The sequence below is a fragment of the Callithrix jacchus genome, chromosome 17 (assembly GCF_049354715.1).
Source record: "Callithrix jacchus isolate 240 chromosome 17, calJac240_pri, whole genome shotgun sequence".
Taxonomy (NCBI): Eukaryota; Metazoa; Chordata; class Mammalia; order Primates; family Cebidae; genus Callithrix; species Callithrix jacchus.
Window position 1 is genome coordinate 79,265,144 of NC_133518.1, and position 18,280 is coordinate 79,283,423.

The 18,280-nt window shown below is 41.7% G+C and overlaps 1 protein-coding gene across 20 annotated transcripts in view; it reads right to left on the reverse strand.

Annotated features, from left to right (window-relative positions):
- The window catches only part of ULK4 (unc-51 like kinase 4), a 677,547-nt gene that overhangs the window by 221,546 nt on the left and 437,721 nt on the right, over nucleotides 1-18,280 (reverse strand). For 8 of the 20 annotated variants that reach the window (XM_078354734.1, XM_054246822.2, XM_054246825.2 and 5 more), the window contains one exon: nucleotides 7,380-7,517. The exons of 11 other annotated variants lie outside the window; for them this stretch is intronic. In XM_078354734.1, the coding sequence (XP_078210860.1) occupies nucleotides 7,380-7,517 (138 nt within the window). Of the gene's footprint in view, nucleotides 1-7,379; nucleotides 7,518-18,280 lie in introns of those variants that run through there. One more of the 20 variants, XR_008477292.2, reaches the window with a different exon arrangement.

The window sequence follows — 18,280 nt, forward strand, 5'->3', positions numbered from 1 at the left end:
TGGAAAGGACCATCTCCTTCAATAAATGGTGCTGGGTGAATCAGATATCCATACACAGAAGAATAAACTGGACCCTTACTCTCACTGTATATACAAAAATCAGCTCAAAATGGATTACAGACGCAGATGTAAGACCCGCTACTGTAAAACCACTAGCAGAAAACACAGAGGGAAAACTACATGACACTGGTCTCGGTAATAACTTTTTAGATTTGACCTCAAAAGTGCAGCAACAAAAACAAAAGTCGTCAAAGAGAACTGCATCAAAATATAAAATTTCTGCACAACACAGGGGAAAACACAGTGAAGAGACAAGCTACAGACTGAGAGAAAATACGCACCAGCCATACATCTGATAAGGTGTTAACATACAAAATATGTAAGGAACTCAACAGCGCTGCAGAAAGAAAAGAGTCTGATTTAAAAACAAACAAGGAACTTGAATAGACATTTCTCAAAAGAAGACATACAAACAGCCAACATGTATGTGAAAAGAAGCTCATCACCAGGGAAATACAAATTAAAAGCACAATGAGCTATCACTCACATCTGTCGGGGTGGTTATTATCTTTTTATTTTGATTAATTAATCTTTTTAGTCTGCTTTAGGCTTTGTTTTTAGTGCAAGAAGGGTGGTTATTACCAAAAAAGAAAAGATAAGAAACCTTGGCAAGCACGTGGAGAAAAGGCAATGCCTGTACCCTGCTGGTGAAATGTAGCTTAGCATGACTATTGTGGAAAGTATATGGAGGCTCCTTCGACAATTAAACACAGAATTACCATATGATCCAGAAATCCCACTTCTGGGTCTTTACCCGTAAGACCTGAAATCAACACGCTGAAGAGGTATCTGCACTCTCATGTTCACTGAAGCACTATTCACAGTAGTCAAGTTACAGAATCAATCTAGGTGTCCATCAAAGATAAAAGGACAAAGAAAACGTGGTACGTACACACAAAGGAAATGTATTCAGCCTAAGAAAAGAAAAAAAATTTCTGATTTGTGACAACATGGATGGACTTGCAAAGCATGCTATGTGAAATAAACCAGACACAGGAAGACAAATACCACCTGGTCTCATATCTACAGCATCTAAAACAACAAGATACAAAGAAGCAGAGAGCAGAACGGTGGTTACCAGAGACTCAGAAGCTGTGCAGATGGGGAGATGACGGCCAAAAGGTACAAAACCTCTACTAGACAGAAGAAATAAGATTGTTTTCTCTGACATATAATGCAGAGCACAGGGAATACTGTAAAGAATGATGTATGCTTCACAGTCACCAAGACAGTATACATTTCAAATATTCTCACCACAAAAAAATAAGTATTTGAGATGATGGACATTTTAACTAGCTTAATTCTTCCACATTATATTAAAAAATTACAGTATCACTTTGCACCCCATAAACATACAACTATAATTTACCAGTTTACAGTTTTTTTTTAAAGGATTAGAGTCATTTATTAAATGATTTTTTTGGCAGAGAACCATCACATTGTTAGGCCAATTCACTTTCTCTTACTTCCATCACGGGTCCCAGCAGTCAACTTTTTTTTAGGGCCATTAAAAATACATGTGTGTGTATATATGTATATAAAGAGATCAATGTTCCTCTGTTTGAAAAGTAACTGCGCAGGAGCTACTGCAGATGTTATAATGAATTATAGACCACAATATGAGATGCGTGAGTGCTGCGAGGCTGGCTAGGCTCACTCACTAGCTTAGTGATAGTCTTCTCTCTCCCAGCCTTGCAGTATCAATGATTTGACTTCATGCCTCTGTAAAATGACAAATTGTATGGGTCCTGATGTTTTATTTATTTTTTATTTTTGTTTTTTTAGAGATGTTGGCCAGGGTAGTCCTAAATTCTAGCTTCAAGTAATCCTTCCACCTCGGCCTCCCAAAGCGCTGAGATTAGTCATGAGCCACCACACTGTGCCAGTCCCTGACTTTTGAGGTCACTTCAAATAGCTGAAATCAACCTTTATGTCCACAAATACCCAAAGTCTACCATCTACGCAATCTTTTTAAGATCCTATCACTTTTATATGAAAATATTCATTAAAACCAAATGCCCAAAAAGAAAAAAATTGTGAAAACTCTAGGCCAGGGGCGGTGGCTCACGCCTGTAATCCCAGCACCTTAGGAGGCCGAGATGGGTGGGTCACCCGAAGTCAGGCATTCAAGACCAGCCTGGCCAACATGGTGAAACCCCATCTCTACTAAAATTACAAAAACTAGCTGAGTATGATGGCGGGTGCCTAAAATCCCACCCACTTGAGGGGCTGAGGCATGGGAACCACTTGAACCCGGGAGATGGAGGCTGCAATGAGCCAAGATTGTGCCACTCACTCCAGCCCTGGCAACAGAGTGAGACTCTGTTTCAAAAAACAAAATTGTGAAAACTCTATAGGTGTTTCAATGAATAATGTTTTAAATTGGTCTTTGAACTCAGTTCCAGGGGGGTATCAGGTATTTTCTGTTCTCTCTTCTTTTTTTTTTAGACAAAGTTTCATTCTTCTCGCCCAGGCTGGAGTGCAATGGTACGATCCTGGTTCACCACAACCTCCATCTCCTGGGTTCAAGCAAATCTCCTGCTTCAGCCTTCCAAGTATGTGGGATTACAGGCATGTGCCACCATGTCTGGCTAATTTTGTATTTTTTTTTTAATTGCATTTTAGGTTTTGGCATACATGTGAAGATTTTAACTAGCTTAATTATTCCACATTATATTCATAAATTACAATATCACTTTGTACCCCATAAACATACAACTATAATTTACCAGTTTACAGTTTAAAAAATTAAAAAAAAAAAAAACAATGTTAAACTGGGTAGTTCAAAAGCTGAGAAAAGTTCACGGATTTTGCAATTTCCAGACCACTGATAACTATCATCAGTAAACTGCTAGGTACTGCAGACTGAAGTCAGACCTCAAGTCACCGGACTTTCCATGCTGCATTTTCCCATGTACCATGCAGGTGCTGACGTGTTTGCTCCTCTACCGTTTCAGAATGTGCTCACAGGAGAAGTCAGGAAATAGGGAGGGAGGGAGGGAAGGAGGGAAGAAAAGAGGAAGGGGAGGAGCAAAGGAAGGAGGGAGGAAAGGAAGGAGGAAAAGAGGAAGGGGGCACAGGAGGCTAGGAGAGGAGGAGGAAAGAAATAAGGAAGGGAGGCCAGGCATGGAGGCTCACGCCTGTAATCCCAGCACTTTGGGAGGCTGAGACGGGCAGATCACGAGGTCAAGAAATCGAGACCATCCTGGCCAACATAGTGAAACCCCGTCTCTACTAAAAATACAAAGAAATTAGCCGGGTGTGGTGGTGCATGCCTGTAGTGCCGGCTACTCGGGAGGCTGAGGCAGGAGAATTGCTTGAACGTGGGAGGTGGAGGTTGCGGTGAGCCATGACTGCGCCACTGCACTCCAGCCTGGCGACGGAGCAAGACTCTGTTTAAAAAAAAAAGGAAAAAGAAACAAGGGAGGGAGGGAGTAAGGCTTAAACCTGCATTTGCATAGGGCTGACACCACCAGTGGTCCATAGCCCCTAAGGGTGCAAAGGGAGAGGGACCAGCTGCTGTTAGTCTCCCGCCTTTCCCGTGGGAACTGAAAATCAGACTACTAATGCTGGTTAAGCTCTGTCAACAGGGAAACATAACGCATTTTTCTAAATGAAGAAATAAATCTACAAAGAAGCAAAGCAAGTCAAGGTAGAAACCTGTGGTCTGGAGGGGGGAAAAATCAGCACTTCCCTGTCTCCCTACTTTTCTTCTTCACCAATGAGTCATGATCAAGACAAGATATTCCACCTCCAAAGAGATGGAATGAAGGTCATGGAGGCTGCCAAGGCTGCATTCTCCAGAGTTCAGACTTTCCAAGAGATCAAAGTGTCAGCGGAGATGGGCGTGTGGCTCTCTGTTCTCATCTTCCACTAAGGAGGCTGGTGACAACATGGCACAGCCAGAGGGCTGACCCCTTGGAAACGCTAAGCCATTCCTTTTTAAATGTTTTCCTCCTCCTCCTCTCTCCTCTCTCTTATCCAGACCCAGTCTAAGGTACAATAATTACTTGTGGCTTAGATCAGCTCTGCTTCAGACTTTTGGGAAAATGTATAGCCTTTTTTTGCTAATAAAAAATGACTTTTGCCTCTTCTACTTATTTAGCTGATACACAACTACTTGAAAGGGCAAGGTAAGCTTTCTTACATGAACGTATCAACACCGAAGACTGAAGTTTAAACACTGAGGTAAATGTACAGGGAAAGCCAAAGCCACCTTTGCCTCCAGGCTAGTAGGTAGGTATAGGAAATAGAGGAACATGTACCTCAGCGTAATGAAAAGGGCGTCTGCGCCCTGCACGCCTGTCATCTAAGATGCTGCTGGGATGCGTCTGGGGCAGTGTCCTAGTGCTTCCCCAATCTCTTGTCAAATGCTACCACAGTAATTTAATATTCCATCCCAACATCTCTAAAAGAAACCAAAATTCATTAATTCAAAGAACCCAAGAATTATTCTGCATTAATTATAACCAACTCCTAAAAAAATCCAAGACCTATTTTGTATTAATCATAAGCAAATCCCTAAAGGAGTCTCTCTATAAGTTATTTTCAAGTGTTTAATGTTCTGAAAATATTAATATACATGAACCGTTCCAACTCCAATCACTGTGTCCTTATTATTAGTTTCTCACAATCTGTGGGAGTGAGAGCTAATATAAGCATATACTTCGAATTTCCAAGCTTTAGAAAGTGCTTTATATTTCATCTTTAATGATTTGAAAATACAACACTCTTAAATGAAATACAACCTTCCTACATAGAGGCTTTCTTCTGGGTAATGTTACGCTTACATTATGCAGACCTGTGGTCACTAACAATAGGGTTCTTTAAAATCAACTGAAACACACTATCTGGAAAAGATGTTTAAAAGTATTTGTAAATTCAATGTGGGGACATCATTCTTTCCCCAATTGATCAATGCTTAACCACTAAAACCAGAAGTCACATTAAATCACGTAAGTTAAAGTTCGTTTTTAAACTGAAGAACTTGGAGGGTGAAAGGGGCAATGCTGTCCTGGACGCACTGACAGGTTACAAATGGAAGCATCTGTCAACTCTGGGGTCCTGAGCCACGGAGCACCCAAGGGCATGCAGTCTCTTCCGGCCAAAGGTTAACAGGCAGCCACTCACCTACAGGGTGGTCCCACATGACGGTATGACCAAACATCTCTGCGGTTAGACATTTCTGAGCCATCTCAGTGTAGGGTCTGCCTCTGCTATTTCAGCCCTGTTACGCATGGGTCTACCATGTCACCTAGGTTGGCATTAGTGACCACATAGGTGTCTACACTGTGCTTGTCACCAGGCCAGTACCTCTCCCCAGCTCTGGTCCTCCTCCGGCATTTGTACTCCTAACTCCGCAGTCCCTTTGGACTAGAGCTTTCGGTTTGGCTCCTTTACCTGAAATCCTCACCCTCACCCATGGGTCCAAGCTCCAGGGCTCATCGGAGTTTGCCCTTTCCGAGTCCGGTGGTGGGGGGGGACATCAAACACGTTTAGCTCCATGACTGTGACTAGCTAATTCACAATTCTGGGCTTTACTGAAAAGTAACCCATCAGACTCTATAATCTGGAAGAGCCCTGATGAATCACACACTGAGACGTCTCAAATATGACAGAAGCTAATGTTTCAACAAAACGTTCTCTTTCAAAAATCCAGAGAGACTCTGTATTCATTACTTTCATTCTGAATTACTTTCCCAGGAAAACTTTGTATATGAGAGTATCTGAAACTGGCCCCGCCCCCTTCTGAGCCCACAATGGTCTCTGGGTCCTCCTATGATTGGCATAGACCTTTGTGTCGAATTATTCCAAGCATATAATTTATTCCGGTAGCCTGTCCCAGGGGGCTACCATGCCCTTTTCTGGTTTAGGCAAAAATCCTGAATTTTGCTGCATGGCCAAAAAGAAGTCCAAGTTACATAATGAGAATGAAAAGTTTTGGATAGAATGAACTCCATTATAAAATCCCTGAAAGAAGTTTAACACTTAAGGGATTTCTGCACTGAAGAGACACTCATTTTGACTACTCAGAGACAGCTCAAGTGGCTTAGGATTAATTTAAACAAATATACCTGGAGGCATTTTTGTGAAAATACGGCAAGTAGGAGTGGCCACTAATCTCATACTCAAAACGTATGATACGATGTTATTTACGGCTAATTCAAAAACTAAATTCTGTTAACTGAAATGCATATAAACTTACTGTCCAATTATCTCAGGTAATAAGATGGCTAAGGAACAACTGATCATATATTCCAATGCCCAGGAAACGCTGGGGAGAGAGAGTAGAGTGAAGGTGTAGAGAAGAAAATCCTCCTGGAGTGGGGAGATCCTTCATCAGCAACACAGCCCTGGGCCTACCCCACAAAGCCTGAAAGCCTTATCAATTCAATTTCAACTATATTTCAGCATGTGCTCAATGAAGAAGAGATTTTTGCAAGCTGGGCAATGAGCTGCACATCCTCCAGAGCCCGACACCTCAGAAAATCTTCAGCCCTTCTTTCTCTGCCCCTGTCATCTACCTCTGAGATGGTAAGTAAATATTCAGGAGAAAAGCAGCATCACTCTTTTATTCACTGGCTCATCCGCAATACGCTAAGCATTTGTAAAGTAACTTTCACAATGCTGGGCTAAAGCAATTACAAAAAAACGTAAGGAATAGTCCCTACACAGCACATATAAATTACTGGAATATGAACTGGAGCACAGGATAAAGCACAAGTTGGAGAAGATGATGATCAACGGGAAGGCAGGGAAAGCTCTTGTGGGAAGGAGGAACGTGAAGTGGACTTTGCAGGTGCTGGGATTGGACAGGTAGAATGCGAGAAGAAAGGCAAGCCAGGCTTGGTCAGTAAACAATGAGAGGCTCGCAGTTGGGATTTGAACTTGCTGTGTTCAGGCAGTTGTGGGACGGCTAGCAGCCAGGGCCTGTGAAAAACAGCTGTGAGAGGCAGGGCAGAAGGGCAGAGAGACGTGGTGTGCAGATTCTACGACCCCTAAAGGACAGGAGACACTAGACTTTATCCTGCAGGCAATGCAATGTGGCGACAATTTCTCCCACTGTGTTTTAAATTATAAAAGCAATATATATTCTTTATAGACAAATTCCTAAGTTTTCCTTATCATACTCTACAAAAATTCAGATAATACTAATGTGTATATTTGCATATAAAAGTATTATACAGACAATGAAAACTTCATGGACGTCCCATTTCCTCAAAATGCACCATATGTACAAGTTTGCTATAGTGTCTAAGTATATGAAATACTTGCAAATACAAAGACATATTACACATGGGATATATTCTCTCACTTACTTTTTTCACTGAAGAATACAGCTGACGCCTGAACAACATGGGTTTGAACTACACCCACTTGAATGCAGATTTTCTTCTGCCTCTGCCACCCGAGACAGCAAAACCAACCCCTCCTCTCTCTTCCCGGGCCTCCTCGGTCTCCTCAGTGGAAAAACAAAAATGAAAGACCTGTATGATGATCTGCTTCTACTTAACGAATATATCTTCTCTTCCTTGTGATTTTCTTAATAATGTTTTTCGGTAGCTTTATTGTACTGCATTCCCCAGTTCTAGTGAAGAACATAGCATATGTATTAGTTCCTTCTCACACTGCCAATAAGACAGACCCAAGACTGGGTAATTTATAAAGGAAGGAGGTTTGATTCACTCATACTTCCACAAGGCTGGGGTGGCCTCAGGACACATACAATCATGGTAAAAGAGGAAGCAAACACATCCTTCTTCACACGGCAGCAGCAAGACCTGCAGAGTGAAGGGGGTAAGGCCTCGTACAAAACCGTCAGATCTCGTGAAAACTCACTATTGTGAGCACAGCCTGGAGATAACCGCCCCCATGATTCAATTACCTCCCACCAGGTCCCTCCCGCGACATGTGGGGATTATGGGAGCTACAGTTTAAGATGAGATTTGGGTGGGGACACAGCCAAACTGTATCAGTGCGTAATACATAAAACAGACAAAATGTATGCTAATCGACAGCTTTATATTGTCGGTAAGGCTTCCAGTCAACAGCAGGCTGTGAGTAGTTAGGTTTTTGGGTGGTCAAGAGTGACATGAAGGCATTTTCCATGTGGGGTGCTGGCACGCCTAACCACCACAGTGTTCAGGGGTCAACTCTGAATGAGACATATTACCACATTTTTAACACATAACTCATTGTTTTAATTTAAACTGCAGGGTCCTGTTCTAAAAATACGAACCCTTAGTATCATTAACAATGCCTAGGCAGAGAAACAGTGAAGCTCAGGTGTTGGAGGCATGTGAACCAGACTGACTCCATCTTGAATAGGGTAAGGCAAGGCTGAAATCGACTGGGCTGCATTCCCAGGAGGACAGGTGTGGATCTTTTAGGTTAAGGAAACAGATTAATAACATGCTACTAAACAGACCTAGACGTAGGTCCTGATATCCTAGTGCCTTGAGAACAAAAGCATTTTTAATTTTGCTTTAAAGATAACGTTGATTTTTGCAAAATAATTAAGAACACTAATCCTTTATCACAAACCCTCGTAGTAGAGCACATGTCCCTGTGATTTTCTGTTGTTGTTATGCTATAGACAAACAAGCATCGTACCTAGGGTGGTGTGGTCTTCCTCTTACCTTTGGGAATGTCCTACTCTGTGTGTGGAGTAGCTATTCTTTGGCCATTTTACTTTTCTTTTTTTTTTTTTTTTTTTTTTTTGAGACAGAGTCTTGCCCTGTCACCCAGGGTGAAGTGCAGTGGCGTGATCTTGGCTCACCACAACCTCCACCTTCCAGGTGCAAGTGATTCTCCTCTCTCAGCCTCTACAGCAGCTGGGACTACAGGCACACGCCACCACGCCAAGCTAATTAAAAAAAAATTTTTTTTCCTGGTTATCTTTAGTAGAGATGGGCTTTCACCATGTTGGCCAGGCTGGTCTTGAACTCCTGACCTTGTGACCTGCTCACCTCGCCACTTTACTTAACAAATGTGCTTTCACTTTGCATTGCGGACTCGTCCCAAATTCTTTTTTGTGTGAGATCCAAGAATCCTCTTTTGAGGTCTGGGTCAGGGCCCCTTTCCAGTAACACGGTTACCACCTAATTACTGCACAGCAGGCATTCTGCACAAGGGCACTGGCTTCCAGGCCACAGCCAGAAAAGGGCAAGGAAGGAGAAAACGGCATCTGAGAAACGCGTTTTAACATTTGAAAGCGACATCTTATTTCAAGGACAGTGGAGCCAGAAACTGGGTTACAAGTATAAAAAAGCAAGCTGTCGCCAGAGAGGAGGAACTTGGGGGCAAGGGGCTTCAGGCGCCACGTTTGGGTACTCAGTTCCAGCTGTACCTGGGACATAAAAATGGTTCTTGCCTAAATGAAGACATTCTCCTTTTCACTTGGCTACGGTGAGTTGAGTTTCTGCTATGAGCAGCTAAGAGTCCTAAGCGACACAAGGACTGGAAGTTTTGTTTTTTAAATCTTCTAGATTAGCAGTCTCCAGTTGTCAAAAGTCAAGTTACTTTCTTGACTTCGTACATTTTCCTTCCTGTTCCCTTTCTTTCTGTTTGTTCAGAGTTAGAAGTCTTACAGCAGTCCCAGGCTACCTTCCTCTCTCTGCAGAGACAAGTACTTTCAATTCATTTTTTAAAAATATTTAGGTCACAGAGAGCTTTTCATAGTTTATTTTGTTGTTTTGTTCAGATTTGTTGTTGTTTTTTAATTTTTGTGAGTATGTAATAGGTGTAAGGTGTATATCTTTATAAGGGATATGAGATATTTTTGTACAGGCACATGATATGTAACAATCACATCACGGTGAAAGGGGTCGCCATCACCTCAAGCATTTATCCTTTGTGTTTCCGACTCACCTAATTATAGTCTTATTTATAAATGTACAATTAAATTAGTACTGACGACAGTCACCCTGGTGTGCTAGCCAATGCCAGATCTTATTCATTCTTCCTTTTTTTGTGCCTGTGAGCAGCCCCACTTTGGGCTTCCCTCCCACTACCCTTCCCAGTCTCTGGCAATAACAACATTCCACTCTAGCTCTGTCATTTCAACTGTTTGATTTTTAGCCTCCACAAATAAGTGAGAACATGTGAGGGTTCACTTATTTTACTTGATTATTTTATTTGCCTCCATTTCTTTAAATAACACGTTTGTTCTGCTACTTTAAGATTTTTTTAGTTTTAGGCATTATCTACTGACTTCCTAGCATGGAACATGCAGACGAAGCTCTTTCCCGTCCCCGTCTCATAGGCATACTATTTCCACCCCCACGCCTCCCGCATGGTTACCTCTTACTTTTGCTCAGATCGATGTTCCGTGATTTGCTATGATTGTATAAACACTATTCCCAAGTAAATAAAATGGAAAATAAGGATTATCCTTTCCTGAGCAACGTTCTGTTTTCCCTTAATAGTTTAGAATACTCAATTCTCATTTAAATGACGTTTTGAGAGTGTGATAAGCTGAATCATGCTCCCCTGCCCCACCCAAGGACATCCACATCCAAATCCCTGGACCCTGTGAATATAATCTTACATGGCAAAGCGGACTTCGCAAATGTGATTAAGCTAAGAATCCTGAGACAGGAGATTTGCCTGTAATATCCAAGTGGGCCCATTAGAATCACAAGGATCCTCATGAGAGGGAGGCAGGAGGCCAGGCTGAAGAGCAGGAGAAGCAAGAACCTGAAGTGGTGCAGGGAGGGGACCAGGAGCCACAGAACGCAGAGGGCCCCTGAAGGTATTCAGCTTGGTTTTTCAAGGCAAGGAAACAGAAGCCCCCGAAGGAATGATGCCCTGAGAATATCTTGACTTTGGACTTCTGACCTCCAGAAGCTTGTGGCTTTTCTACTATGTCAATAGGAAACTAACATAAGAAGGGAGCAAAAGTCATTTCTTTAGCCTAGTCTGCTGTCTTTTCCAAGAAGCTTTCAGCCACTGTTCCTAGTAATGAGTGCACTTCTGAGTGAGAATCAGGTGATGCACCAAGAATTTAGAGAATCCAATTTGATATCAATATCAATAAATACAGGGTGTCTCCAATGTTTATCAAATACATTTATCAAGTAAATATTGGACACACCCTATATGTAGTACATTGTTCTGTGGGAAAAGTTTATAAATCGGCTCATTTTTGGTCTGCCAAAATGGGATGAAAACTGTATTGTTCAAATTGTAACAGAGAAAACCCACTGGACTGGGAGCCTGGAGACGTACATCCTGCTCTGAGCACTGACACATCTGAGTGACCTTTTCACCAAGGCTTCATTTCCTCATCTGAAAATGGAGAAGGAGCACCATGTGCTATCTAAGGTTTCTTTCAGCTTTGCTACTTTCTGAGTGAGACTGTGGTAAATGAGTATTATTTACCTCCAAACCTGTTAAAGCTCTACACAAAATTATTTCCATAAATTTTCAATAAAGATGTATGATAACAAACTGACAATCATTTGTAAGTCGATATTCTGAAGCTAAATATCAGACACTGGAATAACCTAGAGTAAAGCGGCAGCAATAACAGCAAACAGCTTCACAGGTGAAATGGAGTCAGGAGGTCAGGTGACTTCACCGAGGCCATGCGGCTCCACGGTCTGTGCTATTACCCATTTTGCAAGACTGCTTTCCTGTAACTACAATGACAGAAAAAGGGAAAAGGAGGAAAATAAGATCATCTGGCAAGTTTAAAGAGTGAGTGCAAGAAACAAACAAAAACCCAGAAGTGTTTTAAAAGGTGTAGCTGGGAACAGAGAAGAGTCAGAAAGGAAAGGGGAGGGCTTCGGATGGGAAGCTGAAGGTCTCCCCCGACTACAGAAACGCAAAGGGCTACAAAATAACTAAATAAGAAGCAACAGGAAATTGTCACAGCAGCAAGAAATTCCACCTTGAAAACAAATCTGCTTTGTTAAAATCTCATTTTGCAGAAGTTATTTCAGCATTTGTATAGAGCAGGGCAGTCTGTTATCCCACGACAATCTTCTACTTCAGCGGCATCTTTCTGCCATAGCTAATTAACAGCTGCCACTCAGAGTGAGTCCATTCCAGCTGATGTTGCAGGAGGTGTGCAGCAGTATTCAACATTCAACACCAGTGCTGTCAAGTAAATGACAACAATCAGCAGGGAGCGCGCTTCATTTTCAGCCTTCTGGGGGAGAAAATAAATTCTAAGAAGAATTGATATGCAGCTTTTACATATCAAATCTCTAAAAAATTGAAGTCACACCGAAATCAATTCAAGTTGTAAGCGGACTTCTAAATGCTCACTTTTAAATATGGATGTAAAAAATAAAGCTGACAGACATAACCATAAAGCAAAATAAATAAGGAAACGTGGTTAAAAGCCAAAGACCATGATGTTCATTCTTTACCTCCTTGCACTTGATCTCTGGATGGCTCTAAACACATCTGACCTTTTGAAAATGCTGCTGTTCCTTAGTTTGCTGGACCCCTCACTCTTCCGGGTTTCCTCCCTCAGCATTCCTTTCTGGTTTCCCAGAGCTCTCTTCCCTTTACCCCATGACCCAGTGTGTGCACTTATCTAACGAGTACCTGTCTTTCTACTACACCACACATTCCACAGGGGAGGACACACACCAGCTCGGGCTGTCACTACATCACCTGGCCTTGCACAGCCCCCAGCTCACAGTGGGTGCTCAAGAAACATGTGCAGAGTAACTGACATTAAAACACAAGCAAAGAAGGCTTCCTTCTAGAAATCTGCTGCCAATGAATCATTAGAAAACCGTTAATGAACATTAAAGTGTGCAGAAATAAATGAAGGTCACCCAAATGAGAACAACAGGAGCTACTGGGAGGTGTGTATGGTAAGGGAGTTGGCCTCATTTACATCTGATGGAGACTCAAAGGCGGGCCGGGGAGTGGGAGAGTTTTATCGTGAAGAGACTGAAGGGTGTCAGGTAAGCACTGGCTGGATGTTGTTGGCACGGGGAGGCTGCATGGAGGTGGAAGGCCTAACAGAAGGAGGGCACTGGTGCTCTTTGTATGGGGAGCATTTTTGTCTGTGGTTGGTCCCGAGTTGGAAGTAGGGGCGAAAATCAGAGAAGCTAGTAGTCACTTAGCAACTTGGGCCAATTTCTGCAGAGGCTGTGGGTTAGCCTTCCGGACTAATTGCTGCAGAGGCTGTGTATCAAGTGTTCTCTTTCCATACACGACCTGGCCATTGACCATCTGTATATACAATCTCAAGGGAAACACTAGAAGCACATCCATTCAAGTCAGGAAACAAGACCAGGAGGCCTACTCTCCCAGTTTTTACTCGGATTTGGTTAGGAAATCTAGCCAAAGCAATAAAGAATGGAAACAAGCTGAAAATACCAGAAACAAGTAAAATTATCATCAATTATAGAGAAAGTGGTTGAGAACCTAGAGGAAATGAGAAGAAACCATTACTAATCAGCATGTAAAGTTTTCTTTAATATCGGAAATATCCAGAAAAAATATATAATTAAAAAATTTCTTTCAGAACTAAACTACTACTTAAGCTATTTCTTAGGAATCAATTTGATCAGAAATGTGAGACCTATGTAAAGAAGAATCTAACACATTATGTAAAGATATGAAAGGAAAACTGAGTAAAATGGAAAGATACAAGACCTTCATTTAAAAGTATCTGTAAAGACACAAATACAATCCGAATTGGCATATAATTAATATTGGTGATCAAAATTGTACTGAGATTTTTGAGGAACATAACAAAGTTATGTGTTAAAGTTGATATTAAAGTTCATTGAAAAGATAAATGCACAAGAACAGTGGGATAAGAGAATTAAGTACTTGCCCTATTAAACATCAAAATATATTCCAATATTACCATAATTAAGATATTCTGATTCCAATACGGGAATTAAGAGCTGTACCAATGGGACAACACAGGAAGTCTAGATGTAGACAACAGGAGTCTGATGTGTAGACATATGAATTCTTGTATAAACAGGGATTTCAAATTCTATAAAGAATAAGTAATTATGGTATAACTGTTTAACCATGAACAAAAGTAAGGCTAAATCTCTACACTTCATATCTTCATATCATTCATAGAAACAAATCCTAGCCAGATTAAGCTTCTAAATATAAAAACAATCTCTCGGCCAGGCGCGGTGGCTCAAGCCTGTAATCCCAGCACTTTGGGAGGCCGAGGCCAGTGGATCACGAGGTCAAGAGATCGAGACCATCCTGGTCAACATGGTGAAACCCCGTCTCTACTAAAAATACAAAAAATCAGCTGGGCATGGTGGCACGTGCCTGTAATCCCAGCTACTCAGGAGGCTGAGGCAGGAGAATTGCCTGAACCCAGGAGGCGGAGGTTGCGGTGAGCCGAGATCGTGCCATTGCACTCCAGCCTGGGTAACAAGAGCGAAACTCCGTCTCAAAAAAATAAAAAAAGATAAAAACAATCTCTCAAGTGGGAAAGGTTACCAGAAGGCATAACAGAAAACATTGATAAATTTGACAACAAAAAAGTCTGTAATTGCTACATGACAAAAGTCTCAATAAAGTTAACATATATTTTTAACAAAAATTACAAACGTGTAAATATCCCTAATATAAAAAATCTTTTTCTAGTGATTCTTACAAATCACCAAGAAAAAGACAAATACCCTAGTTGCTCATGAGCAGAGAATGAGGGACAGCTATTTACCAAAGAAATACAAATGATCAATAATTCTGTGAAGAGTGCTCAACTTCACTACTCGGAAGGGGAAGGAAATAATGAGATTAGAAACCATGATAAAAGATGAAATAGAACCACATGCAAGTCATAGAATGGCAGCTATGACAAAATATGGAGAGCCAAGTCAGAGAACAATACATATAGAATAATCCAATTTGAGTTTCTAGCACATACAGATATTGAGAGTAACCTTTCAATGGAACACTTCCTCCTTTCAAGCACCGTGCTATTTTACACACAGTGTATTTACACACATTATCACATCCTCTGCAGTCACTCAGTTATTATTCCCATCATGCTGCAGAGGAGAAAGTGGAGCCCGTCCAGAGAGTCGGAAATTAGGCACGAACCCAGTCAAGCCAACTCCAGACCCGGATTCTTCCTCATCACCTAGTTCTGCTTGGTAAGCTCTATACACACGCCTAACCCAGATCATCTCTGGGAGTGAGTTCACTTTTAACTTCATACGCTTCGGCATTATTTGAATTTTTTATCATGAATATGTATTACTTTTGTGATTGGAAAAGATACAGATATTTAACATCTTGCCAAGAATTAAAAAGAAGGATTCACAGTTCTTCTGCATTTTAAATGGTGGCCTGAAACTCACCAGTTTGCTAGCAGTGAGTGAGGCTTCTCTTCAGGGTCCAGTTTGTACCCCTGTAACACCAAGTGAAACTCTTGCCGCATTCTGACACTTCGGTAACGTTTGCTCCATTTTGAAGAAAGTTTCAAGTGTCTTAGCTATGAGAAAGCTTGACACCAAGAAAAATACCACTCGGCCCCTTGTGGGACATTAAAGTGCTGGCTTTGCTTGCCTAAATGGGGTGACTTTGGCACAGGGGCACGATGTGAAAATCGAGGATATAAAAAAATAAAGCCGAGAAAATGGCACACTCCAGCCACCCTTCCTGAAGGTCTCGGAGTACGAGGGACTCCTTCCTTCTCAGGAGCCCCTCCTGGTCAGCACCCATCCCACTGAGGCTCTATCTCAGTCCCTTCTGCCTCCTGCAAACCCCCACCCCGACCCCCAGTTCATCCACTTTCATCTCCCCCTTTCATCTGTCTTTTCTCAAATATGCCAATTTCTCAATTCCCAAGGAAACCTTCAACTGGTGCTCCCTGAAAATTCCATCCTATCCTTCTTTAACTGACAACATCAATATGTTTTATTTCTATTTTTCCTATTAAAGTCATGATTTGAACTTTCAAAAGATAATTTACTGACAAACACTTCAGCAGCAGATCATCTATTCTCTGCACTGGCTTATTTTGCACTGCCCTGGTGGGTTTCCAGTGGCTCATCACTAGCTGACTTGCAATATAATCCTTTACCAGGTACAGTGGGAAGGTGATGAGGTCTTCAGAAGACTCAAAGTATTCAACAGAGGGCAGGGTGTGATCTAACTCATGCTTTCCTTCTCTTACTTGGCCCAGTGCCTCACAATCCTCATGTAAGGAAGCCAAATCCTACTAACAGTGCAATGAGCCAAAGAGCAGCATCCTCCCCTTCCTGGCACACTCTTTTCTGCCCATGACCCCCACCTAGGTGGGAATAGATGCTTTCTCCCTAACCTTCATCTGTCTAGACACTATCCGCAAAGTCCTTGCCTGTACAGGAAATGTAGCTACTTTGTAATTTTTTCCAACGAAGTCAGCACTAACACACTCTAAGATTTAGTAAACACAAGTTCTCCTGTGGATTCAAATCATCCCATTCCAGGAAAACTGCCCCCAGATGTCACCTCCTATCAGTCTTGGCTAGTAAAACTCTAGTTACTAGATTCTAAACATCATAAAGCCTAAAACACTAATATTAATATTAATACACACAGGGTGTGACTAGGATTATTCTCACATAGGAATTTTTTCTTTCCAAACTTTTACCTGATTCAGAGGATAGGACTCTCAAACTGACATCTTCAGGAACAGTCGAAAGGCATGAAGACGTTTCCTGTCGCTGTGATTTGAAACCTTGGTGGCAATGCTATCTTCTCCCACCCAACCCGTAGCTGTTACTCAGTCCTGACTGTGCCCCTTCTGCTGTGTCTCTGAAATGATTCTGTACGTTACAGCTCCTTTCCTGTTCCAGTTCTGGTGTTCATCACTACGTATGTCACTGCTTCAGCTCTCTACCAGTTCCCTCTGCCTCTGATCTCCAGCACATGATTGGGGCAGCCTCACGGTGCTTAACATCACTGACATAATAGAAAGTCCCTCCACTGATGAGGAGGCTGAGCAACGAGCCATCCCTTACCTGACCATTCTGAGTCCAGCCCAGCATTCAAGGCCCTCCACATTCCAGCTCCGCACATACCACACTTCCAGACAGAATGTATGTTCACAGCTGACTGCGGTCTCACCCTTCGCTCCTGCCTTTGCCCTGCTCCCGCTGTTCTTTTCAGCTGACGTGGTCTTGCCTTCTTACATGACTGACAGCCTCTGCTGCCCTCAAGGTCCACAATCCTCTGCTCGCTGTTTCCTTCTTTGAGCGCTTCTGTTCATGCTACTCATTTCTGCATCACCACCACATACTGCTTTTTATCCTTTCGCATTAAATGTTTCCCAAGTTTCTCAAAGAATGGAACTCAAATGGAAGGAAAAACACATTTTGGGACTATCAAAGGTATTCACTAAATAATTTCTGAATGACTCGATCAACAAGTAAATTAACTGGGATGAGAGAGACCACAATATAAGACTGCCAGTGTGTAAGGACAGGACCTGCATCCTTGGCATCATTACACCCAGATATGCTCTCAGTAGCTGATGCCAGTCAGTGCCCAATACATGTCTGTGTAAGAAAAACAGGATTTGTTGCAAAAAGAAAAAACAAATCAGTGAAAGAGAGTAATAACATAGAAAACCGAAGATCCAATTTACAAGAGCAAGGAAAAGATGAGGTGACTGAGAATACATTTAACAAGAACTGTCCAAGGCCTACTGACGAAATACTTAAAACAATATTGAGGGGCACAGAAGCAGGCAGACTGAAACAAACTGCCAGACCACGTTTTTGAATAGGAAAGCTCAATTTCTAAAACATGTCAATTCTTCCTAATCTATTAATTCAAAGTAACTGCAATAAAAATAAGTAGTCAATATGTTTCTCCATCTATAGAAGGTAATTACCAAGTTGTTTTGGAAAAAAATAAAAAGAAAACTGCCAAAGATGGAAACATAACTGGAAGCAAAAACAACCACAACATATCTCAATATATAACAATAGTACAAAAATTAAGATAGTTTGGCACTGCTACATAGGCAGACAAATCAAAGAGAAAAAGTGAAGAGGCCTAAAATCTACAAAAAAATATGTAGAAATTAAGTATAAAAATATGGCATTTCAGATCAGTGGAGAAAAGGTGAAATATTCAGTTAACAGCATCAGTACTGCTGAGCAGTCACAAAATAAGTCCTCCTCCCACAACTCCTAACACAACGCATTCCAGGTGGCCCAATGATTTGATAAACTGAATCCATAAAATTAACAGGAAAAAAGAGAATTCTGAAAATTCC